The sequence below is a fragment of the Cryptomeria japonica genome, chromosome 8 (genome assembly GCF_030272615.1).
Source record: "Cryptomeria japonica chromosome 8, Sugi_1.0, whole genome shotgun sequence".
Taxonomy (NCBI): domain Eukaryota; kingdom Viridiplantae; phylum Streptophyta; class Pinopsida; order Cupressales; family Cupressaceae; genus Cryptomeria; species Cryptomeria japonica.
The window spans coordinates 667,042,242-667,068,183 of record NC_081412.1 but is presented as its reverse complement, the minus strand read 5'-3'; the positions used below and the strand labels follow the sequence as shown (position 1 = coordinate 667,068,183).

The window sequence follows — 25,942 nt, the reverse complement described above, 5'->3', positions numbered from 1 at the left end:
GCTTAAGTTATGGTTTAGGGGTATGGTTTGGGTTAGGCATTAGTGTAAGGATTATGATTATGGTTTGGGTTTACATTATGTTTAGGGTTTGGGTTACGAACAAGTTTTGGGTTAGGATTATGGTTAGGTTAGGGTTAGGGTTAGGGTTTAGTTTTATGACATAAGGGTTATTAGGGTTTAAATAATGGTTATGTTTACGTTTGGGTTAGGGTTAGAGTTAGGGTGTAGGGTTAGCATTAGGATTACAGTTAGGGATACAGTCGATGTCATTGTTAAGGTTAGGAAATTAGGATTAGGGTTAGAGATAAGTTTTGAGTTATGGTTAGGGTTAGGGTTAGGTATTAGGGTTAGGACTAAGGATAATTATTAGGGTTAGAGTTTAGGGTTATGGTTAAGTAAGAGTTAGGTTTAGGGTTAAGAGTCAAGGTTATAGTTAGTTAGAGTTAGGGTTCAATTACGCTTAGAGTTTGATTATGCTAAGGGCTTAGTTAGGATCAAGGTCTGGGTTAGATTAGGTTTAGGATTGAATAAGGATTAGTGTATAATTATGATTAAAATTCAATTAGGGTTAGGGTTAAGTAGGACTACAGTTCAATTAGGGTTAGAGTTAAATCTAGGTATACAATTCAATTATTACATTAGATTATAGTTTACCTTGTAATTAAGGCTTAATTATAAGGTTCTAACTAAGGTTAAGGTTATTTTATGGTTAGGGTTCAATTAGGTCAGGATTAGGGATATTGTCAAGGATAGAGTTTGATTATGATATGTGGTTGATCATGGTTATGATTAATATAATAAGATTTTAATTAGGGTTAGAATTATGATTATGATCCAATTACTGTAGGCTTAAGGTTAAATTAGGGTAAGGGTTTGGGCTAGAATTCAATTAGGATTTGGGTTCAACTATGGTAACTTTTAATTCTAGGGTTAGAATTAAGTTTAGGGTTCAATTAGGGTCCAATTATGGTTAGGATAAGGCATGGTGAGGATGAGGGTTAGTATTAAATTAGGATAAGAATTCAATAAGGGTTAGGGTTCATATTAGGGTTAGATTAAGGTTGAAGTAGTAGGTAGGGTTTATTTCTATGGTTAGAGTTAACTTTAGGGTTAGGTTAGGGTTAGCATTCAATTAGAGAGATTAAAATTAAGAGTTAAGGTTATAGTTAATTAAAGTTAGTGTTCAAATATGATTAGGGTTTGATTATGGTAAGGGTTAGATTAAGATTAGAGTTCAATTACGATTAGAGTTTAATTAGGGTTAGGATTAAGTTTAGGCTAGGATTTAGTTACGATTAGATTAGAGTTAAAGTTGTAGTTAGGGATTAATTGTGGGGTTATATTTAAATTTAAGGTTATGTTATAGTTAGGCTTCAATTATGGTTAGATCAAGGCTGAAGTTTAGGATTAGGTTATGGTTTAGGGTTCAATTAGGTCTAGATTAAGGATATTGTCAAGGTTAGGGTTTGATTATGGTAAGGTTTTAATTATAGTTAGGGTTCGTATAAGAGTTCAATTAGGGTTAGAATTAGCTTTACGATTCAATTACATTAGGGTTACAATTAAATTATTATTAAAGTTTAATTAAGGTTAGGGTTTGGGCTAGAATTCAATAGGATTAGAGTTTAATAAGAGTTAGGGTTTGGATTAGGTTAGGCTTTAATTAGGGTTATATTAAGGTTGAAGTTGTAGGTAGGGTTTTATTCTATAGTTAGAGTTATGCTTACGGTTAGGTAATGGTTGGAATTCAATTGGGGTTATATTTAAGTTTAGGGTAAAGTTATGGTTTGGGTTAGGGGCTAGTGTTAGGATTAGGATTATTATTTGGGTTTACTTCATGTTTAGGGTTTGGGTTAGGGGTTAGTGTTAGGATTAGGATTATGGTTTGGGTTTACATCATGTTTAGGGTTAGAACTATGGTTAGGTTAGGGTTAGGGTTTAGTTTTAAATGACATAAGGGTTTAAATAATGGTTAGGGTTAGGGTTAGGGTTAGGGTTAGGATTAGGATTAGAGTTTAAATAATGGTTATTTTTAGTTTAGGGTTAGGGTTAGTGTTAGGGTTTAGGATTAGTGTTAGGATTACAGTTAGGGATATGGTCTACATCATGGTTAAGATTAGGAATAGGGTTATGGTTGGAGGTACATTTTGAGTTATGGTTAGGATTAGGTATTAGGGTTAGGACTAAGGGTTATTATTAGGGTTAGGGTTTTGGGTTATGGTTAAGTAAGAGTTAGGTTTACAGTTAATGGTCAAGGTTATAATTGATTATAGTTAGGTTTCAATTATGCTTAAGGTTTGATTACGGTAAGGGCTTAGTTAGGATCAAGGTATGGAGTAGATTGGGGTTAGTATTTAATAAGGATTAATGTTCAATTATGATTAAAGTTCAATTAGGGTTAGGGTCAAGTTTAGGGCTAGAGTTCAATTAGGGTTAAAATTAAATCTAGGGCTATGGTTCAATTATTGTTAGATTATAGTTTAACTTGTAATTAGGGCTTAATTATAGGTTTGTAGCAAAGTTTAGGGTTAGGTTATGGTTAGGGTTCAATTGGGTCTAGATTAAAGATATTGTCAAGGTTAGGGTTTGATTATGATAAGTGGTTGATCATAGTTATGATTAGTATTAGATTTAAATTAGGGTTAGAATTATGATTATGATTCAATTAATTTAGGCTTAGAGTTAAATTAGGGTAATATTAAGTTTAAGGTTAAGATTAAGATTAAGCTACAATTAGGGTTAATATTATAGGATTGTGAATTCATAAAACTTATTATCTTCATTATTATGTACATTTTTTCAATACTTCTATAAAATGTATAACTTTAAACTTTCTTCTAATAAAATTAAGGCATTTTAAAATAGCTTACATTTTTTTAATTAAAATTATTTTCTTTTAACCTTTTAAATTTTTTATAATTAACATAAAAGTCCTTTTTGACCTTTTTAAATTAATCATCATATGTTATTTTTGAATATTTTATAACTCAACTAAAATAGAAAAATCACATCTATATGATAAATTAGAAACTTTTAATAATAAATATTTTAATATCTTAAATATTATATAGTATTTTTTAAGTTTTTGTATATGTAAGTTTGAATTTAGAAAGATTATATGTAAGTTTGAATTTAGAAAGATTATATTTTATGATAAAAATTTAGAAACATAGAAATTTATCTTTCCAAATTGAAAATTAAGATTCTTTCATTTTTTTAATCTTTTTCTAAATTGGAAATTAGATTATTTCCTTTTTTTTAATCTTTCTATAATAATAGTCTATGCAAATGCACATGCTCTTAAAATTTCCTTTTTATTTATATGTGTAAAAAAGATTAATAAAGTTATATTGTGAATGCATTAATAGAAACTAACTGAATAGAGTATCTTTTTAATTGTGTAATTGAGAAAAAATAGAATTTAATCTAACATTTTAATTCTATTGTTCCTTTTTTTTATGCAAATCACTTTAAGAAAAAATAGAAATAGATTCTATTTATTTAAATCTTTGAATAGAATCTTTCTAAAAAAAATTAGATATTATATTTTTCTTTTTGAATGCAAATCATTTCTAAGTTCCTAGATTCAATTTTTTATTTTATTCTAAATTAAATGAATTGTAAACTCTCAGTCTTTCCTTATCATTCCCCACTGATGTTGTCTCTTTTAATTTCACTTCAAAAATATCTTAAAGGGGACATGGCAGAGTATGAATGATATTCAGAGGATTCAACCATCACACGCTATGGGGTTGCATAAAAAGATTTATTCTCAGGCTATGGCTCCTTCAACGCACCACTCCCCCTCTCTTTCACGTCTTCCACAATCTCATCTTCATTTCCCTCCATAGCATCAGCGTTAATATTAACACTCTGCTGCCTCGATTTAGCAAGGCAAATCTGTTTCAAGAACCCTACTTTGCAATTACTCTCAATGGGAGAATGTCTTCACCAATTGAGTATGCGATAAAAAATGAATGTCTGAACCCTTCCAATTGCCTCTTTTTTTATTATTTAATCTTCCACATTCAAAACAAATGCTTTCGTAACTAACCATTGTAACGTCAGACTCTTCAGCTGCCATTTGCTTTGTTATTCTGGCATGTGAATAGTTTTATATTATGGTCTACAAAGCTGCATGCGGTGCTTGGTCTTCCAACATTTTTCAGTTTTCTTTAATGTTTACACAAAATATTCTACTTTTATTGTATCCTTCACTCCCCTAATGTGACTGTATAGGAACGTGTCTCGACGTAACAACCTAGAAGGTCGCCATTTATTGTAGCAGTGAGCTGATCAAATCTCTGGATGCATAGCTTCAACAATGATGTAATCATGAAACAATGATTGCATAGGTTGCACTGATGAAATTTTTTAAAAGAAAATCGCATATTCGGACTATATTGCTTTAATACAACAATAGAAATGATTAAACAAAATCGAAACATATGGGAGAAGGTAAAATCTATGCATGTCTCAAAATTTTTTAATTGATGAAATGATTGAATAAACAGGTATAAGACACATAATAAAAATATTTTAAATCTAAAGATCTAGGTGAAACATTTTAGGTCAGTGGAGCAATATTTAATCACTGCCAATTGTGGGTATTAGAATAATTTTACAAGTCAAATAATTTGCTATTCTAAATCCAACACATACAAATTACAAATTAGGAAAACAGAGAAAAAATATATTTAATTTCTGCAATAGCACTCTAGCGTAGTCATATGAGACAACTTTTAGATTTAAATCCCTCCCACAATTTTTCTACATGTTTTTCCTCGTATGAGAACAATGCATGCCTTCATGGATTCCTTCTTCCATAGTTTTGTATTCTTCTACCTATCGTGGTCTCCTCCAAAGAACATATCAGATTCATGATAAGTGGAAAATACTATCTGTTTAGGGTTTGGTATAGGGGATGTACTGCATCAATTCATTAATTTAGTTGATCTTAAGTGAAAGTTAAAAACAACCCAATAATAGTAGTGCAGATTTGAGGGTTTGCTGGAAATAGCAGAGTACGTGAAATATCTTCAGCTCTAAAGAAATGTGCACAAATATTTGCAAGAACAAGAGAAAGTCACAATTCAAACTAGACACCTGCACAAGTAAGATTGTGAAATCAAATAAAGAAAAACATACTGAAACAGAAGGAAAGCATACTGAAGAAGATTGTGAAATGTAGCTCACCAATAATAGAATCAATGCCGAATGTTATGGATTTCACAATCAAAGTCAATATAACTGTCCTCACAAGTAAAGATAAACACCATTAATAATAAACAAAAGAAATCCAGTTGTTTCATCTTCATCAATTACGTCTGCCATTTTCTTTAACGGTCCACGCATACTTGGAGCGGTTACAATGCATGGCCACCAATAGGTTTCCATTTTCTTTAGTGTATACACAGATGCCTTCACTCCCCCCTGCTGCGACTGTAGGAACGCCTCTCGACGTAACAAAGCCTGGCGGCACCTTTTTTCAACTCTCACAACGCGTTTTCTCCACTATTAGTACAAATAATTGAGGTTGCACCTTCCTAGTCTTCTAATGGCGGAGCCCACTGTACCATAAAGTTGTACTCCCACACTATTCTACTGCGAGCCTTCCTCTCTTGCGCATGCCCTCCTTTTCACGTCTTTATAAGCCCACTCTTAGTTCCATCTCTTTCCAAGCTAAATTCCTTTCATTCTGCGACACTTTTTCAGATCACAAAAGCATCTTGAAATTCTTCATCGCCCTGTAAGAATGAAGGTAATCATTTTTCTCTTCCGTGATCTTTACATTCTGATTCAAATGTCGTTTGCAGCTTGCTGACGGTTGTATTGTGCAGAAAATAGTGCTGAAATTGGCTCTGGATGACGAAAGCACCAAGAGAAAGGCCCTCAAACTGGCTGCAGGTGTCCAAGGTATATAAACCCCTCCTCCTCGCTTTGTAATCCAGTCGTTTCATCTTCATCAATTACGTCTGCCATTTTCTTTAACGGTCCATGCATACTTGGAACGGTTACAATGCATGGCCACCAATAGGTTTCCGTTTTCGTTAGTGTATACACAGATGCCTTCACTCCCCCCCCTCTGCTGCGACTTGTAGGAACGCCTCTCGACATAACAAATAATGCAGTACAACTTCAACTCTTCCCAAATTTTGCCGTCTCTTTGACTTATTACACCGAGAGGCATTCCTACAGTCACAGTAGGCGTATACATGCTGTCTGCATTGAATCTGTGGCTCTCTTATTTGGAAGTGGGGTCCACAAGTAGGAATTTTTTTTCCTTCAACTCTTCTCGAATTTTGCCGTTTCTTTGACTTATTCTTATGTCTTCACCTTCTCCGATTACAATTGCTTAATTTTAGTGTTAGGTGAATGTAAAGAGACTACAAAATCGACGAAAGTTCCGCGAATTTCCATTGGGAACATTGTGCAGGCGTATACATGCTGTCTGCATTGAATCTGTGGCTCTCTTATTTGGAAGTGGGGTCCACAAGTAGGATTTTTTTTTCTGAGCATCTCAACTTGTAGATTGCATTCACACTAGGTAGTTTCTTTTAATGTAGTGAACCGGCAATTGCCTAGATACCCGACTTCAACAACACGGAAGTTTCCATCGTTTGCTTTCCTCAGCACTTTCCTAGCAAGTTTAGGTGAGACCATGCGAACGAATAACCTTCCTTAATTACCCTTTTTAAGTGGAGAAACCCTGACTTGTTCTCAAGAAATCTGCTTTGGACGAAGTTCTTTAGTTGGTTTAGCGAGAAGATGGCATCGAGACTCTCAAACAGCGCCAGAAATTACAGGGAAATGGAAGACAGTAGAGATGTTATCATAGGTACGTAACAAGTAGTTTTTATCCAAGATCTTTCTTCTTTTTATCTGCCTTTTTTTTTCAGTATTGTCAGAGGAAAGCAGATTAATTTTTTTTGGGTTTCGATTAAATATGTATCTTGTGATAAAATGGTGAACGGTCTAGTAGGGGGTAATTGGTCACCAAAATTACATTAAAAAGATTCATTTTATACTGAAAAGGATTGTTGCCAAACGTACTTAGATCCAGGTTTTGACTAGCTAGATATTTATATATATTTGAAGAAATATATAATAGAATAGAATGGAATAAATTTTAATTTTGTATGAGGTTAAAAAAGTGGTTTGTATGAGTTTTTCAATTTTCACAACAATTATGGGAAACTGTGTAGAACAACATCAGATAAAATATAAAAAAGATGCAGAGCTGGAGTGGGAAAGGCAAGAGTGTTGCTAGGGTTTTGGGTGTAAGAGATGATGTAGAGGAGGCGAAGGAGGGAGATGGTGATAGAGATAAAGAGAAGGATGCTGGTAGCCTCCGGTTGCATGTTTTGATCTTGTTTCTCTTTGGGGTTTTTGTAGATGAAGTTCTTCTCGATGGTGGTTGTTTGGCCACTCGAGGGTATCTTGCCCTATTTTGGGTTAGATCTACTCCAATTGGGAGGGAAGACGCCTTTGTTGCTTCTTTCGTTCTCCTAGTGATTGTGATCTTATTGGGTGTGACCCATTTTTGTCTTGCTTCAATCGAGAAGACTGCCTGGTCATTGGTCTTTGACTTGTTTCTCTCAACTTAGTGTCTCTTGCCTTTGTTGGATGCGGGGGTTTTATTTTTTAGCACAATACGTCAATATCTAGGTTTTGCCTACGGAGCCCACATTTTGTGTGTTTTGTGGCTGGGAGTTGTCCCACTTTGTGGTTGTGTTGGGATGAAACTATTGTACATTGTAGCTATGTTTTCACTTGATGCCCTTGCTATGTTTGACACCCTTGTTGGTTGTGCATGGTAGATCCAGCTCTGGAGGACTTTGTGGTGCCTTTTGTTGAACACAATGTACCACTGAGAGGGGGTGAATCAGTTGTTCCTAAAAATTCTTTGACTTTTAAACCTAGCCTTGATTACTGATTGACAACCTTAGTACTAAACAACCAAACCGGTAAGGCAGGAAAGTAAATCAAAGAGGCAAAAACACAAATTCACAACTCACAACACTGATGTACAAGGAAAACCCAATATGGGAAAAACCTTGTGTTGTTATATGGAGCCTAATCAGACTCGGAGGTTAAATTTTCCCTACTTCTATCGGCGCAGTTTCCCCCTATATTATTCAACGGGGGTTTGGGGGTTAGGGGTTTTTTGTAGAGAAATTCGTAGCATTTTGCAGTGGTATTAAGTTGCAAGGGGGTTGCTGGTTGTAATCGGTTTTGATTTACTCAATAATAATATTGGACTCTCTGTTTTGGTGGATGTAGCTCGAGATTGGGTGAACAACGTTAAATATTGTCTTTTCATTGCGATTATTTCTCTATTTTTCATTCCTATATTTTATAATTATCTGCACATAATTGATATTTTTTACATGCAATTCCTAACACCTTGATGAGAAATGCTGCTGGAGTCTATTGCTCCAATCCAACCTCACAATGAAATAATGGATTATAATATTTTCAGGCACCAACCCTTGCTATTTATGGGCACCGACCCAAAGGAGCTACAATCCCTACATCGAGCACCGACTCAGTGACCTACAATGAAATACAACTTAACTCAATCATGACACCTTACTGCAACACCTAATTAACTTTTGTCTGCCGGTAACACTATTCTCTGCTATACCGGTTCTCTCATTGCTGGTTGTTCAGTTTGTTTGTCTGATCACCTACTGGTCTCCTTTTGCCTTCCTTCTCTTTCTCTGATCCTCCTTTTGCACAATAACACACTCATCGATGCTTTTCTACTAGTACACACTTTGCGAATATAATTGACTGATAACTCTGTTTCAGTTCACTGGTTGCACTGTCACTATCAGTAAAGACCTCTTACCGGTTTGCCCTTCTAACCCTTCAACACTCTGATTCTCAGTGAGGTATCTCTCAAACTAATTTCTCTCTTCTTGCTCAGGCTCTCACTTCCCTCAGCGCTCGCATCCAACATCATCAACTTCAGTCTTTAGTCCATATTTTCAATCTGGAGGTTCCCACCAAAACTTCATTCAAAAGGTGGTGCGTTAGGGTTTTTCAGTGCTGATCCCGAGACATGCTCGATCCCATCAAGTCTTATTGGATCATCCTTCATATATGGTTTCCTACACTTTACCGCTATTTTCATTCCTTCCAACACGTTTATTGTATTATATTTTACTCGCCCATGCTCTTACTGTGTGTCGGTCATGTTCTTCCTTGTTTGTCAACCATGTCCTCATTAAATAATGAACTGTAGGTGTTTTCCCTAGTTTGATCTTGTCTTAGACATCTTGCATCAGTGAGTGCATGCCATTGATTCGATTTGACTCACCCTACTTCGAGCCGCACCCCTCTGCAGCTCAACTTGTAATAGTCACAGTCAACATGTATTATCGATCAACTGCCAACTACCTCAACGACTGTAGGGTTGATTTGATGCTTCATGCAGGTCCGCCACTTCAACTCCTTGTGGCATGATTGTTGGTATCGATCTCAACTTAACCATCATGTTGGTTTAGACTCTGTCACTGACCAAGACACACTATGAGTTCAATCCTCTTCACCAATTTGATCTGGCTTTACTGGTGGACCTTCACACCTATTAGTGAGTTCACTTGTCCTTCTACCGAGCATGAACAAACACATCAATCCATCACCAGTTCATTTCACTTAGCTTGCTTACCAGTTGTCCTGTACACCTGTTGGCACACATACTAATAGTCATGCCTTTAGTCTGAGATAACATCATTATCGATTGGAGTCCTGCTAGATAACATCACACTAGCATATCGTTGGTCTACCCATACTTCACCTCTGGTGTTGATGTGTTTCTTGTAACATTCTGTCTCTTCATCACAATCAAAATCCACCATACCAGCTGACTTCACCTCAAGTGTTGATGTGAATCTTGTAACATTCCTCCTCTTCATCACATTCAACACCTACCATATTAATTGACTGCATACATTTTCACACAAGTTGGTCACCCCTACTTACTCACTGGTGACCATTCCATACCGGTTGACATCAATGACAACCTAATGCCAACAATCTCCCCTTTTGGAATTGATGTCAACACTCCTACAGGTCTTCATACCAGTAGATTTCTCTCCCTTTGACAACAATGGCAAAGGGTCAGGGTATTTTATTATCCGGTTTATTCACCCTCTTTGACATAAGTTGTAATACCTGCAAGCCTCCAAGTAGATTTCTCCCCCTATAGGAAATGCTCATCTTCCCTTTGATTCAAATTTGACCGATTAGATAGTGTGATTTCAATCGGTACATGAGGCATAAATTCCTAATCTCCCCCTGTGATCATCATGTGGTTCAAGAGATATAGATGTAGCTATAAACTCCCCCTAAACCATACATCTCCTAACCGACTTAAGTGCATGAGGCAAGTGACACAACTCCCAACACGTATCTCAAAAACTCAAAAGTGCTTATCGGTAATGGCTTGGTAAAAATATCTACCACTTGTTGATTTTTGGGGACATATCAACATTAGTTCATGCCTCCAAAGTGAATTATCCTTTCCTAGGGTACCATAATCCATAGTTGAGTGTCCCCTGCAGGTACCTAAAAATTCTTCTTACTGCATTCATATGTGAATGTTTTGGTGCTGCTTGAAACCTAGCCACCATGCATACTGCCTGCACTATATCCATTCTAGATGAGCTATTAGGTATAACAAGTTGTCTACCATTGATCTAAATAAGGTCTGATCCACTACCGATGGCTCATCATTTTTGCTCAGTTTGCATCTGGTTAACATGGGAATACTCACTGGTTTGTTGTCTTCCATTTGAAACTTCTTCAACATGTAATTTACATACTTGGTTTGAGAGATTAATATCCCCTTTTCAAAATGAGATATTTGCAAACCAAGAAAGTATGTCAATTCTCTAAGTATTGGCATCTCAAACTCTGACTACATCTGATCAACAAAATATTTGCAGAGTGTATCCTTGTTGCCTCCAAAAATGATGTCATCCACATACACCACCACAATGATTATGTGGTTTCCATCTTCTTTGATGTATAGGTTGTTGTCAACATCTCCCTTTTTGAATCCCTTCTCCTTTAGGCACTTATCTAGTCTTTAATACCATGCTCTAAGAGCCTACTTCAACCCATACAATGCCTTCTTTAACTGGCACACAAAAGTTTCATCATCATGTAACTAGAAACTATCTGGTTGCTCCATTTACACATCTTCTTCTAAATTTCCATTTGGGAAGGCAGATTTTACATCCATTTGATACACCTTATATCCCTTGTGGGCAGAGAAAGAAAGAAACATTCTAATAGCTTCAAGCCTAGCCACTAGTGCAAATGTTTGCTCAAATTCAATACCTTCTACTTGAGAATGACCCTTGCACACTAACCTTTCTTTATGCCTAACAATCTTACCTTCTTCATTCATCTTGTTCCGGTAGACCCATTTGGTGCCAATGATGTTCTTGTTTGTCGGTCTTGGGACTAATTCCCCCAAGTCTTATTCTTCTCAATCTGTTGCGATTCTTCTTCCATGGAAGACATCCACTTCTCATCCTTGCTAGCCTCATTGAAGGTTTTAGGTTCCATTTCATTCATGAGGCATAAGTTTACCTGCTCATTGTTCTGGGATAATCTCCTTCTTGTTTGTACACCATCACATTTCTTGCCTATGATTTGAACCTCCGGATGATTCTTCTACACATACTGGTTGGGGGACTTACTGGTTTCATCTTTCGGTTCATTATCAGTTTGAACTTCATTGTCTTCATCACCAATATAATCATACCAGTGCACTTGTGGTTGTCTTCCCTTGTGTAGATCTTCATCAACTCTGACATTCACACTTTCAATGACTTTTCCCAGTCTCTTATTGTAGCATTTATAGGCCTTGTTGTGAGTTGAGTAACCTAGGAAGATGCCTTAGGCATTACTCCTGGAATAAAAAATACCCAAACCATCCATATCCTTCTTGATAAAACATTTACTTCCAAACACCTTGAAGTGTTTGACTGATGGTTTCCAGTCATTCGAGAACTCATAGGGTGTCATATCACTATTTACTCTTAACTGCACCCAATTTAGAGTGTACACTGTAGTATGAACTGCTTCCTTCCAATAGATATCCGGTATGTTTGCTTCATTCAACATGGTCGTAGCCATCTCCTTGATTGTCCTGTTTTTCCTTTCCACCACTCCATTTTGTTGTGGTGTTCTTGGAGCTGAGTATTGTCTTCTGATTCCATGTCTCTCATATTAGTCCTCAAACTCATTGGATGTAAACTCTCCACCCCAATCTGATCTTAGGCATTTTAGACTGTAACCACTTTCCTTCTCCACCATCTTCTAGAAGATCTTGAATCTCTCATATTCTTATGATTTTTCATGGAGGAAAGTCACCCATGTCATTCTTGAGTAGTCATCTATGAAGAGCATAAAGTATCTCTCATCAATAAGAGCTCTTGTCCTAGTTGGACCACATAGATCTGTGTGCACCAATTCTAAGGGCCTTGAGGTATTATGTTCTTTACTTTGAAATGACACCTTATTTTTCTTACCTTTAACACATTCATCACAAAATGTGCTTACCGGTTTGATGATCTTTGGTATGTGTCTTACATAGCCCTTTTTGCTTACTTTGACTAGATTATCAAAATTTATGTGGCCTAACCTTCTGTGCCACAACCAGCTCTCATCCACTTTTCCCAACATGCATTGTGATTCAAAACACTCTTTCAGATTGTATACATTTCCATCTATTCTCTTACCTTCTGCTACAACCTGACCGATGCTCTCCTTCCTTATCTATCAACTGGTAGAGTCAAAGGTGAATTTGTATCCTTTGTCACACATCTGACTCACACTCAACAAATTGAGCTTTAGGCCTTCTACATAATATACATCATGAGCTTTCAATTTCCTGTCAATGTTTAGAGTACCTTTTCCCTTTATCTTGATAGATGAGTTGTCTCCAAACCTCACTAAACCACTATTCCAATCTTCAAGCTTGATGAAATTTTTCTTATCTTCAGTCATGTGATTGGAACAACCACTATCCACTACCCATAGATTCCTTCTTTCATCATCTAGGGTAGTCTGTACAATTAGGCTTGACTCTTCTTTGATATTTTCTTTCTCAACCCACACCAATTGTGTTTCCTTCTTATTGTTAGCTGCAATTTTATGTTCCGATTTGGCTACCGGTTCCTAATTAGGATATGTCCTCTTCTTCTTGATTTTATTGTTCTTACAATAGTTTGCAATATGTCCAAACTCATGACAGTTATAACACTTCACATTCATATTAATAGATGATTTTGAAAACCTATTATAGAAAACCGGTTGATTTCTTCTATAATAATAACTCCTATGACCTAAACCATCACATTGATAGGAGATGGCATTCCTCTCCTAGAGTGCATCAAAGGAATTTATATTTTCATAACTCATAGTGGGCTTACTCATCTATCTACAATCAACTATCCTATGACCAAGCTTGTTGCATCAATAATAGTAAGTATGAAAGTTTGGAACATACCGGTTAGGTTTCCTTAGGCATGCAAACATTTGTCTCATCGAGGGTCTTCCTTTCATGTTATTGACTCTAGTGAATCCTTCACGATTAACCTTTCCTTTGTTCCTAGGGTGTGCATTTTGGTATATTGAGTGTGGCTTCTGGTTCATTGGTGGAGCATACTGGTTTGTAGTGCAGTTCCTTGTAGCTTTTGCATAAGTCTTCCTGTCGGTATCTTTACTTACAATGAATGTTTTCTTCACTTCACCTTCACCGGAAGAAAATTAAATCTCTTTACCGAAAGTATCTTTGCTGTTTGAACTTTGACCTTCTTCAAATCCTAAGCCATTGGTGTCTTTTGATTGCTTCTATTTGCTCAACATTTTGTCTAGGGCTTCATTGCTACTTTCATATATTTGCTTCTCATTTTTAGTTCTTCCTTTCTCTTCTCTAGCTCCTTTTTGAGCTTAACTATTTCTTCTTCCATATCTTGATGCTTCTTTTCCATTCTTAACAATTCATAGGATGTGGCTTCACATATCCTCTTATCCTTTTCCAACTGGGGTTTCAAATCAACAATCACTTGATTAGACTTATCCAAGGATTGCTTCAAAAGGTTTTGTCCTTCTGCAACAACATGTTTAATCTTCTTGAGTTCTTTTCTTGTTTTTCTCAGTTCTTCTAGTGCACTTATGAGTTCTCCTTCTAGGTCCACCTCACCTTTATCGTCCTCATATTCCTCTTCTTCATTAACTAGTTCATCTACTGCCATAAAGAGATTGAATATTCTTTCTCCCTCATAGTAGTTATCCTTTGATGCACTCTCTTCATCTGTGGCATCATCCTCAATGGTGTATAGGATTTCTTCCTCTGGTAGCTTCTTCTTTCTTGCTGGTAAATTTCTTTTCTTGGCTCCTTCCCATGGATTTAACAATTCTCCGTGGCTCTTCTTCATCAAGCTCACCATAGGGACATTTTGTAGAGAAGTGTCATATTTTACCACAGTTGAAACACTTTAAAGGTAGTTTGCCTTTATTCTTGCCAGATCCTCTTTTGAGTTTCCTTACAAAGTTTGCCACTTCAACATTATAATCTTCACTTGATTTTCCATATGCAACAACTTCTTTGCCTTTCTTGATGGATTTGAATGCAACTTCTCTCCTAGAGGTTCCTTCATTGGTAGTCCTCATTTCATAAGCGGTTAAGGAACCAAATAGTTCATCCATTGAAAATGTCTTCAGATCCTTGGCTTCTTCAATAGCAAAAACTTTTGTATCATACTTGGAGGTAAGAGATCTGAGAACCGTCTTAACAACAACCTCATCTGCTAAATCTTCTCCTAATCCTTTGATGGCATTCACAGTTTCATCTACCTTGAGAAAGTACTTTGCAACCTTTTCTTCTTCTCTCATCTTTAGGCCTTCAATCTGACCTCTAAGAGCCTGCAACTTAGCTTCCTTGACCTTGACATCTCCTTCAAACAATCTCTGCAGTTTATCCCAAGTCTCCTTGGCAAATGAGCAATGCATTACCTTAAAAAATTCATTGTCTGATAGAACACTTAGAATGGCATGCTTGGCTTTTGCATTATTCTCATATTCTTTCTTGGCATCCAGTTCAGTGGGAGAAGTATTGGGAACTGTATATCCATTCTTGATAGACATCCATACATCAAAACTGAGTGAGGAAAGATAAGTCTCCATTCTTCTTCTCCAAAAGGCATAGTTAGTTCCATAAAACATAGGGGCTTTGGAGGAGGAAGACTCATTTCATGCCATTGTGTTCTTTGACCAGAATCTACCCAAGCTAGAGAAAGCTTTGACCAACCAGGAACCTGGAGCTCTGATACCAATTGTTGAACACAATGTACCACTGAGAGGGGGGTGAATCAGTGGTTCCTAAAAATTCTTTGACTTTTAAACCTAGCATTGATTACCAATTGACAACCTAAGTACTAAACAACCAAACCGGTAAGATAAGAAAGTAAATCAAAAGGCAAACACACAAATGCACAACTCACAACACTGGATGTATGAGGAAAACCCAATATGGGAAAAATTTTGGTGAGAAATGTTGCTGGAGTCTACTGCTCCAATATAGCCTCACAATAAAATAATGGATTACAATTTTTTAGGGCACCTACCCAAGGAGCACCAACCCCTGTTGTTTATGGGAACCCACCCAAAGGAGCTAAAACCCCTACACCGAGAACCAACTCAGTGACCTACAATGAAATACAACTTAACTGAATCATGACACCTTGTTGCAAATGAGTTTTACAACACCTAATCAACTTCTATCTACCGGTAACATTGTTCTCTACTATACCGCTTCTCTCACTGCTGGTTGTTCAGTTTGTTTGTATGATCACCTTCCAGTTTCCTTCTTCCTTCCTTCTCTTTCTCTTATCCTCCTTTTGCACATTAACACACTCACGGATGCTTTTCTACCGGTACACACACTGCAAATATAATTGACTGATAACTTTGTTTCATTGCACTGTCACTGCCGATAAAGACCTCTTACCAGTTTTCCCTGCTAACCCTTCAACACTCTAATTCTTAGTGAGGTATCTCTCAAACTGATTTCTCTCTTCTTTGTTAGGCTCTCACTTCGCTCAACACTCACATCTAGCATCATCAAATTCAGTCTTTAGTCCATATTTTTTAATCTAGAGGTTCCCGCCAAAACTCCATTCAAACGGTGCTATGTTAGGTTTTTCATTGTTGATCCCGAGGCATGCTCGATCCCATAAAAAATTATTGGATCATCCTTCATATATGGTTTCCTTCACTTTACCATCATTTTTATGCCTTCCAACATGTTTATTATATTATATTTTACTTGCCCATGCTCTTACTGTTTGTTGGCCATGTTCTTCCTTGTTTGTCAACCATGTCCTCATTAAATAATTCCGCAGGTCTTTTACCTAGATCGATCTTGTCTTAGACATCCTATGTCTGTCAGTGCATGCCATGGATCCAATCTGACTCACCCCACCTCGAGCCTCACCCCTCTACAGCTTGACCTGTAACAATCACTGTCAACATTTATTGTCGACCAACTGCCAACTACCTCACCGACTGTAGGGTTGATTTGTTGCTTCATGCAGGTCTGCCATTTCAACTCCACGTGGCATGATTGTCGGTATCCATCTCAGCTCAGCCATCATGTCGGTTTAGATTTTGTCACCAACCAAGACACACTATTAGTTGAATTCTCTTCACCAATTTGATTTGACTTTACCGGTGGACCTTCATACTTGTCAGCGAGTTCACTTGTCCTGCTACCCAGCATGAACAAACACATCAATCCATCACCAGTTCATTTCACTCAGCGTTCTTACCAACTGTCCTGTACACCGGTTGGCACACATACTAATGGTCATGCCTTCAGCCTGAGATAGCATCATTATCGATGGGAGTCTTGCTAGATAACATCACACTAGCATACTGGTGATTCTTTTAACATTCCGTCTCTTCATCATAATCAAAATCCACCATAGTAGTTTACTTTAGCTCAAGTGTTGATTTGATTCTTGTAACATTCCGCCTCTTCATCACAATCAACACCCACCATATTGGTTGACTAGATACATTCTCACACTTGTCTGTCACCTCTACTTACTCACTGGTGACCATTCCATACCGGTTGACATCAATGACAACCTAATGCCAACACCTTTCTCTTCTTGTTGTGGATTTCCTTGGTTTGGGTGGTGCGGCTACAAAGCAGCCTTATGTTGCGCTAGATAGGTATTGGCTCAAGCCCATTGGGGTCTTTGATTTGATTTCTACTGCATTATCTATTGAGAATACATCTCCTGTCCTTGCAATGCTCATTTGGTGGCCCCAAATGTGAGGCATATGCAATATGCTTCTCTATTTGTTGTCTTCGATTGTTAGAACACACGACTTAGAGGAGACTCTGGGTGATTGTTTGTTGTGGGCCACATATTATTCTTACCTACTCAGGGATCTAATATTTTGTTTCTTGTTGCTGCACGCTTTTTTATAAGCTCTTCCTCCTACAACTTCTACACTTTGTTTGGGCTTAGGAGTTGGATTCTTTGGGCCATGGTCCTCAGGTCGGAAAAGACTACTACTATGAAGGTGATTAATTCCCCTTCTAGTTGCATGTGGTAGACCTTTCTGAGTGGTGCCCCGTTCTCCAATGCGCATCTAGTGTTGGTATTATTTGGTTGGAGGTTGTGGGAGCTTCGTCTCTACATTCTTGGAGGTTTCTGAAACAAGATTCCCTCTTATTGGGTTGTGGAATTTGGTGTGGTGTCTCATCCACCTTTGGTGGGAGCCTTTATTTTGTTACATGTTGTCCCTTCAGAGACTACTTTTGAGGTGGAGTCTTCTTGGGGTCGGTTGGGGGTTTTGGGTTCTGAGGGTTGTGCATTGAGCTCAGGGGACAATGATTTTCCTTTTGGTGATGGTCTTGTATTGCTAATGGTGGGCTGGAAGTGGTTGAGTGTTGAGGGATAGTTACCTTGCAGGCGATTAACTAGAGAGGGCTCTTCTCCCTTCTTACTAGCTGCTATGTTGGTACCTAACTCTCATTAGAAGTGACCATTTTCTCTTGAGGCCTTTACCTTTTCCCTCGATACCCCTTGACCTTTTGTGTCTCCTAGTATGGATTGGTTAATTAGTCTATTTCTAGATGCTTCCATCTCCATTTGGTCTCCTTCCCTCTCCCAGTATGTCTCAACTCAAGATGTTTCTTCAGGGAATAAGCTATAGGATGCCTTTAGTTCTAGTCCAAGGGGTTTCTATAGGAAGTTTTTTCGGGGTTCTCCTAAACCCATTTATTTTTATTAGGTAATTTATCTTTTTAGGAACTTTGTTCCCACTAGTATGTTGCTCTAGTCGATAGCTCCTTTTATCTTTTTAGGAACTTTGTTCCCACTAGTATGTTGCTCTAGTCGATAGCTTCTTTTCAAAAAAGGCTTTTCGTTTTTTGGTTTTTGTGGTCTTGGGGGTCCCACTTCTTTTGAGTTCCCTTTTGTGGACCTGTGTAGTGATTATGTAAAGGTTCAAGCCTACCCAATTTAATCTCATTAGAACATTAGATAAAATATAACATATCAATAAAAATGGGGATGACCCTTTGGTGAAATGGTGGGGCTTCTTGCCTGTAGTGCTTACGAACTAGGTTCAATCCCCATGGGTTCGTCTCTACCATTTTAACAATGGAGCTTGCTTTACCATGGGTAGAACCTTGGAGAAATGGTGGGGCTTCTTTCCTGTAGAGCCTACGCCCTTGGTTCAAACTATCAAGTTTTCAACCTAGGTTCAAACCCGGGTTCATCTCTACTGTGTTAACAATGGAGCATGCTTTACCATGGGGAGAACCTTGGAGAAATGGTGGGGCTTCTTTCCTATAGAGCATACATCCTTGGTTCAAACATACAGTTTTAAAAAAGATGAATTTTGAAATGGGTGAAAGTGGGAGCAAAGAGGTTAGGGTTTCAAGCGACAGGGATGATGTAGAGGAGTTAGATCCTGATGAAGATGATAGAGATGAGGGCTCATTTTTTTTTGTGCTGCTATTCTCGACGATGTTGGTTTTCTTTTGCTCAATGTTGGGTTTTTTGGGTGTCATTATTGTTGTCGACTTCTTCTCTGCCTTTTTTTCCTTCACGGTCTGTGTGGCTTTTTTGGTAGTGGTCGTCTTCTTTTCCATGGTGGTTTTATCTATTTCATCAATATTGAGCAAGTTTAATGTTATATCTTTGTGGGAGTTGATGAGCGAAAGGTGGAGTCCATTTCATTGGGTTGTTTCAGCTGTTCATATCTTTGGTTGCCCTGTTGTTTGTGTGCCCTTGTTTGCCTCCCTGCTACTAGCTGTGTCGCTTATATCTCACTATCCTTGGTTGTTTCCAGTTCTTCCTATAGAGTTAGACATGTCTTATTTCGAGGTGGAGATGGCTGGTATTAGAGATAACCTTTCTCCTATTGAGGTGGAGCCAAATGCTTTTGTTGATGCAGGGAAGTGTTGGTGGGAGGTTGATGGTGCCTTAATTTGTGGTTAACTTGGTATTGAGGGAGGTTTTATGAGCGTTTTCTCTCCTTTTGTCCCTATTGTGGTGGTGATGTTAAAGGGTCCTTTGTTCTCAGTGTTGGCCTTCTTCAAAGGTAAGGTTTTGGGAGCCTTTCTGAAATCCATATGGGTTTCTTCTACTTCTCTTTCTTGTTCTCATGGATCTCTCTTTGAGATGTTTTGTTCTCCTATGGAAGTGGAGTGGTTGCATGGGTTCTAGGGTGAGGGAATTTTTAGGCTGTTGCTGCTTATGTTGTTGGTTGAGGGAGGATGTCAAAACCATCATGATTTTCTTTGTAGGAGGTTTTGGGTTCCTAGTAAAAACCCTTTGACTCAAAAGGTGACTTCAGGATTAGATGTTGATGTCTGGGCTTTGTCTGGTTGTGGGAGCCTTGTAAAACCCACTCTCAAGGTTGAGGGAGCTTGGAAAAACCCTTTGTCTCTTGTTCCTCTCTAGGATAGGTTGGATGCTAGTAGTTTTCAAGGGCCCAGTTTAGCTATTGATTATTTTTGGTTAGTTTCAGGATTTATTTGTTGTGGCCTAAAGATGCTGTTACAGGTTATGGGAGCCTGGAAAAACCTTTTTTGTTGGCTGAGGGTGCCTGGTAAACCTTCGTTCTCTTTCTTCTGAGGTCTATTGTTTGTTGACTTTTTTGACCAACTTGGTTTGTAATGTTTTTCACTTGATGTTTGGCTGGTGTTTGGTTGGTGTTTGGTTGGTTGTGGTTGTTGTGTCTTTGTGTTTATATTTTTTACAACACCTTGTGTCTTGGGATCTAGATGCCCATAAGTCCAAAAGGTTTCGGGTCCTTTCTAAAACCTTTGGTTCGTTGCCATGGATTCTTGTCTATTTTTTGATGGCAACTCTCTTATTGTAAGGGTTTTGGGGCCCCTTCAAAACCATTTTTATCCTAATAAAAACATCTCAATAAAAATAAATTGTTTTCCTGATTTTACTCCCCAAATGAATAAAAAAAATCTTTTTTTCCCATTCTACTTTTTTCTTACCATTCCACTTATAACCTTTTCCACTTTCTAGTTTCACAGTAGAACTGATGCAAATTTTTGATGTACTTTAAAAAATAATGTGAATCTCTTTACAACATGACTTTAGATTCAAACAAAATAAGCTATCAAAAGGAAAAGGTGAAAGCTGATATGTTAAACTAGCAGCAAGGAAACCAAGAGTAACTCGTTGCAATAACATACACAAGTTAAGCTCAATAGAAAGAGAGCGATATTTTCCTTTTTTGGTTATCTAGTGAGAATATTGGATTATTTTATTTTGTTTTAAAATTATTTAAATCTAGGTTAACAAAAAAATTATTTAAATCTATTATAGTTTGATTTATTTAATAGATATTTTGATTTATTTATATTAATTATTTTATTTTTAATTAAAAGTATTTTTAATATATTTTAAAAAATAGAATAAAATAGTTTTTAAATAAATTAATTAACTTAAAAATAAATTAAAATAATATTTTAAATAAAAATAAGATAAAATAAAATAATATCTCTATACAATCTTTTTTTAATAAAAGTTCATAGTATTATGCACTTTTGGTCTTTTGGTAGCTCTCTTAGAATTTTTTTATTGGATAAAGAAAATCACTATAATAAATTAAAAAATAATTTGTAATTCAACTCTTTGTAGAACTAGAATATTCTTATTGGCTACTAAAAATGCTTACTTCAACATATGATATGAGTTTACACAACCATTGCAATTTTTTTGAATTGGAACCGCTTATAGAAAGGTACATTTATTGACAGAAACTAGAAGGGTCTAGGCATATAGAGGCTAGTGTATTTTATATGTTACTAGCCCACAACATGCTTTGCAATAATTGATTAATGTGGCTAAATTAGTACTGTTTAATTCAATATAAATGAGTTTTGTTGGTATAAAGTTGATGAGAAAGACAAGTGACATGGGATGACCTTTTGATGGCCATTCAAAGAACATGAACCACTTTCATAGTGGAGGATGTGGTCATTCATTGTTATTGTAAGGCAGGTGAAATTAGGGTTTCACCAATTAGGTTAGTAAAACCACCAATTTAACAAGATGAACCTTACATTTAAAAGGGGATTTAAACCTAATAGATCTAGCCACAATTCAATTAGGAAAAAGGGATGAGATATTAATTGGATTTACTTATTTGTTGTTTCCTCTTATACAGAGTCAAAATTGGATTAGAATTGTTAAGTTCTAGGGTAAAAAAATAGAAAATTAAAGAAAAATAATAATAACAGGGTATGTAGATTTCTCTGTAAAACTGTGGCAAAAGATATTCACATGGCTCCAGAGCAGTCCTACCACTCGTAAGAAAAAATATTTTAGATGGCTGATGATTGTCAATAGGTTGCCTTTCAGAAAAGATCATAATAATAGTGATATCTGTAATGTTTGTAGAGTGCCTGAGTCTGTTAGGCACATTTTTTTTGAGTGCAATATTGCTAGAGAAATCTGGTTGTTGTTTGGTATTTCTATTCCTAACCATATTCTTATCTTAGATGTTCTCACTGGTTACATTAAGGGTTTGAAAAAGGATACTAACCTATTTTGGTATATTCTATCTACTAAGATTTTATGGCATATTTGGAAAATTAGAAATGAAGATAAGTTCCAAGGTAAAGCTAGGGCCCTCACTGAGTCATTTCATGGACTCACTCTCCATCGCATATTTTTGCATTCATCTATAACAATGAAGATAGAGAAGAACAAATTCCTTAGGTTCCTTAAAGATGAACAAGCCAAGATGTTCATACACGAGTTAGAGAATAGGTATAAATGCAGGCGGGCCACATGGGAGCACAATGTTGTTGATACAACATTGGAGAGCCTTGGGGTTGAGATTGGGAAAGCTAGAGACCCAATGTTGGAGCATATTCAAATTCTAAGCCAGTTACTGGAGGGAAAGTAGGTAGTATGGATGGAAGGCCCTCTGGGGTGGACGACTTGGATGGAGGCCTTTCAAGACCATGAACAGATGTGATGAAATAATGTTTGAACATGTCCATATTAGTAACATACCCTTGTGATATGACCACTTCATATTACATAATTGTTTTTTGTAGATATATGCATAGACACTAATAGTGTTTGGATCTGCGATCCATATGTACTCATAGCTGTAAACAGTTAGATACTGTTGAAGACAAGATTTTGTATCAGTTTATTTCTTATATGCAATATAAAATAAATAAATAATAATAACAGAATGTTCCAAATTTCACACAGAGCTACAGATAGAGATCTGAGAAGGGAAAATGAATAATAATCTATAGTTGAAAATGTAGGCCGAATTGTCAGGATCATGAGGGTAGGGCGACTTGGTATTGCAAATTTTGAGTAGACAAACAAGATAATTTCCGGATCAACAAGACGAATAGGATCCATGGTCAAAAGATTGAGCAAAATTCTCAAGACTAGGGTGATAGGAGCTACCCAATCCTCCACTTTTCATGCTTGTAAAAGCCAAATCTCTTTGCCATCATCTATTATGTTGGAATCTTCAATCACGACACCTAAATATTTTTCTTGTAGACAGATACATTTTTTGTGGATAGTGGTTTTAATTGGGCCAAACTTCAGTTTAGGAATTAAACTTGAAATTAAAATGATAATTGAATTGGAAATAGAATTGAATTATAGAAGAATACTTTCCTTTTGAGGGAAAGGCTAGATTTGAATTGAATTGGAAATAGAATTGAATTATAACAGAATACTTTCCTTTTAAGAGAAAGGGTAGATTTGAATTTGAATGTCTATAATTGAGGTTAATTACCTTGATGAAGCTTGCTAGAATCATTATGCCAAGGGTTTAGGATGTTATGTATATTCATGGAAGGTTAATCATGGAAGCCATCTTGAATGCTTGAACTTGACTTAACCTCGCCTTCAATGCTTGATGAATACTTGATTGCTTTCTCACTTGAATTGAATATTTCTAGTGTAATTGATAGAGATCCATCTATCATCGTCATCATAGACATCAATAATTAATCATCTAAAAATTATTTAACTTTTAGAGTAACCCAACATGATGTTGAGACATGGACCAGCTAGGACTCCAACCCAAGACCTTCCATATGCTACTGAAGTGCGCTACCAGCGAGCTACTGGTCCCTCTTGGATGAGTCCATCGTCGGACTGGGTGTGGCTTATTTCCAACACCAACAACCCCCCTTAAGCCACACCTCTCATGTGCTTGGGGCTCCTAGCCGACTTGGCTCTGATACCATGTTGACACATGGACCAGCTAGGACTCTAACCTAGGACCTTCCATATGCTGTTGGAGTGTTGTACCATTGAGCTACTGGCCCCTCTTGGACCAGTCCATCATCAGTCCGGGTGTGGCTAATTTCCAACACCAACACATGAGACCTAAATTTTTTCCCAATTGAAGTGACCATTGATAGGAACAAATTAGGGTCCTAATTAAGAGGACCACAGTGGTGGGGGCACCTTTGTCCTAAGCTAGCAGAAAGGTTCCTGCAATACCCTGTTCATATTAATTAGAACTTAGATTTGAACGAGGGTCCAAAAGGGAGTTGAAAATATAGATTTTAGGAATGTGTGAGCATAATTAAAGTATACATCACGCACTAAAAGATAGAATGCCAAGGTGAGGTCTAGGTGAGGATGATATTGTATGTGGGTACAATTTACGATGATACATTTATCTAAAGAGGTGTGGAGGAAATTTTCTATGATGGCTAAGGAGGCCCTATTTTTTTGTAATGTCCCCTTCTCAGGCATAATGTTTCAATTGACCGATGGCCTATTTCGGAGACCCGTAGGCTACTCAATGGGTGAAATGAGGGTTTCCAATTTTGGAGTTTGTTGTTGCTCGTGAATTAGAGTTTGGATCATGGATTCTTTTTGGGTTTTCAAAGAGCTTTGTAGTGGTATGTCCGGCTTTGCGTTCCGAGCACTTTTTGGAATTTACTATTTTTAGTAAATTCTATTTCTGGCAGTGGTCTTGATTATTTCGACACAGTTGGTTCTCTTCTTCAGTTGGTTCAATTGGCTTCGTCACTTTTGGCCTTGGGATGTTTTTGGAGAGATAAGTTCATTTCATTTAAATAATGTTATGTTTTAATGTTATATTTTAAAGTTGACCCCTTGGCCCAGCTTCATCACTTCAAGTTGTTTTAAAAGGTGGTCTTCAAGGGTGGACGCATCATGGAAGGGATTTAATATTTCCTAAGGTCTAAAATCTTGCTTATGAAAAGGGGTGCCAACTTTATGAAGAGAAGTGAATTAAAATAAAGGTTAATTAAGCTTTTAAAAGTGGCGCCATCTCTTGGAGGAAAATTCAAATGTGAAATTAGGGCTCACTTTCTAGAAGCCTCTAGAGATCCCTTGTTAAGCTTATAAATGGAGGCCTCTTCCCTTCATTTGGTATCTTATGTCTATTGTAATGTTACTCTGCCGGAATGGTATTGGGGTTGCTTCGAGGAATGAATGCCTCCTAGCCTTGGCATTGCTTCTTGCTTGAAAGATATCAACTAGTGGTGATTTAGTGTAGTTGTGAGAGTTTGTAGTGGGGATTGCATTGTAGCTTGAGTTGTGCTTGAAGTTCAGTTATTTGCATTTCATTTCATTTTCAGGAGTCGCGGTTAGCAGGGCAGATTTGTAGTTTCACTCATATATTTCAAAATAAAAACATATTCATTTTGGGTATTGCATATTTCCTCTTGTTTTGGCTGGGCGCTCCTTTGTGCAAATTTGTAGATTCTAATATGAAGTGTTTTATTTTATAGAGAAGAATCGCCATTCTTGCCTGGCGTCACTGCTGGGAATTGCCCTGGGGTTCGTGATAAATAATCTGTTGGGTTAATGTCTGATTTCTTGGTATTGGTTGGGTCGCCTCCTTCATAGGAAGCCATTGTTTTTGGTTTTGGGTTAGCCGGACTAGTATTGAGAGAGTAATGAGCATTTTAGTGATTCCATGTGTTGCTAGTTAAGCATTTCACATGCAAGTCTGTCATAAATCAGAATATTAAGATTGATCCTTGAGTAGAATTTCTTGGACTTATCATTTTTGTTAAGCCCGGGAGAGCCTTCTATATTGTTACAACATTGTATAGTCTTAATCCTATGATCTTGGCAAGCATTTACTATCATATTGTAAGCTGAACAGTAGTACTGGCAGCATTTCTTCTCATTTTCATTTCACGCTTGTTATTTACATATAATTCCATTTCTAAGTTCTTAGCATCTTCGCCATATGGTAGCTCCATTCCCACCCTGGGTTTGAAAGCACATGTTTGGTGTTGAGTTTTCCTTTAAGCAGTTGTAATTGTAAAGATCCTCTGACCATATGTTAGTCCATCTTGGGCACATTCTTGGTTAGAGTTGCTTTCAGCATGCAC

The 25,942-nt window shown here is 37.0% G+C and overlaps 1 protein-coding gene across 1 annotated transcript in view; it reads left to right on the top strand.

Annotated features, from left to right (window-relative positions):
- The first annotated feature begins 6,605 nt into the window (after positions 1-6,605).
- LOC131054838 (disease resistance protein RML1A) overlaps positions 6,606-25,942 on the top strand; it is a 29,965-nt gene continuing 10,628 nt past the window's right edge. The window contains exon 1 of the mRNA XM_057989453.2: positions 6,606-6,838. Within this exon, the coding sequence (XP_057845436.1) occupies positions 6,769-6,838 (70 nt within the window). The 5' untranslated portion in view covers positions 6,606-6,768. The remainder of the gene's footprint in view (positions 6,839-25,942) is intronic.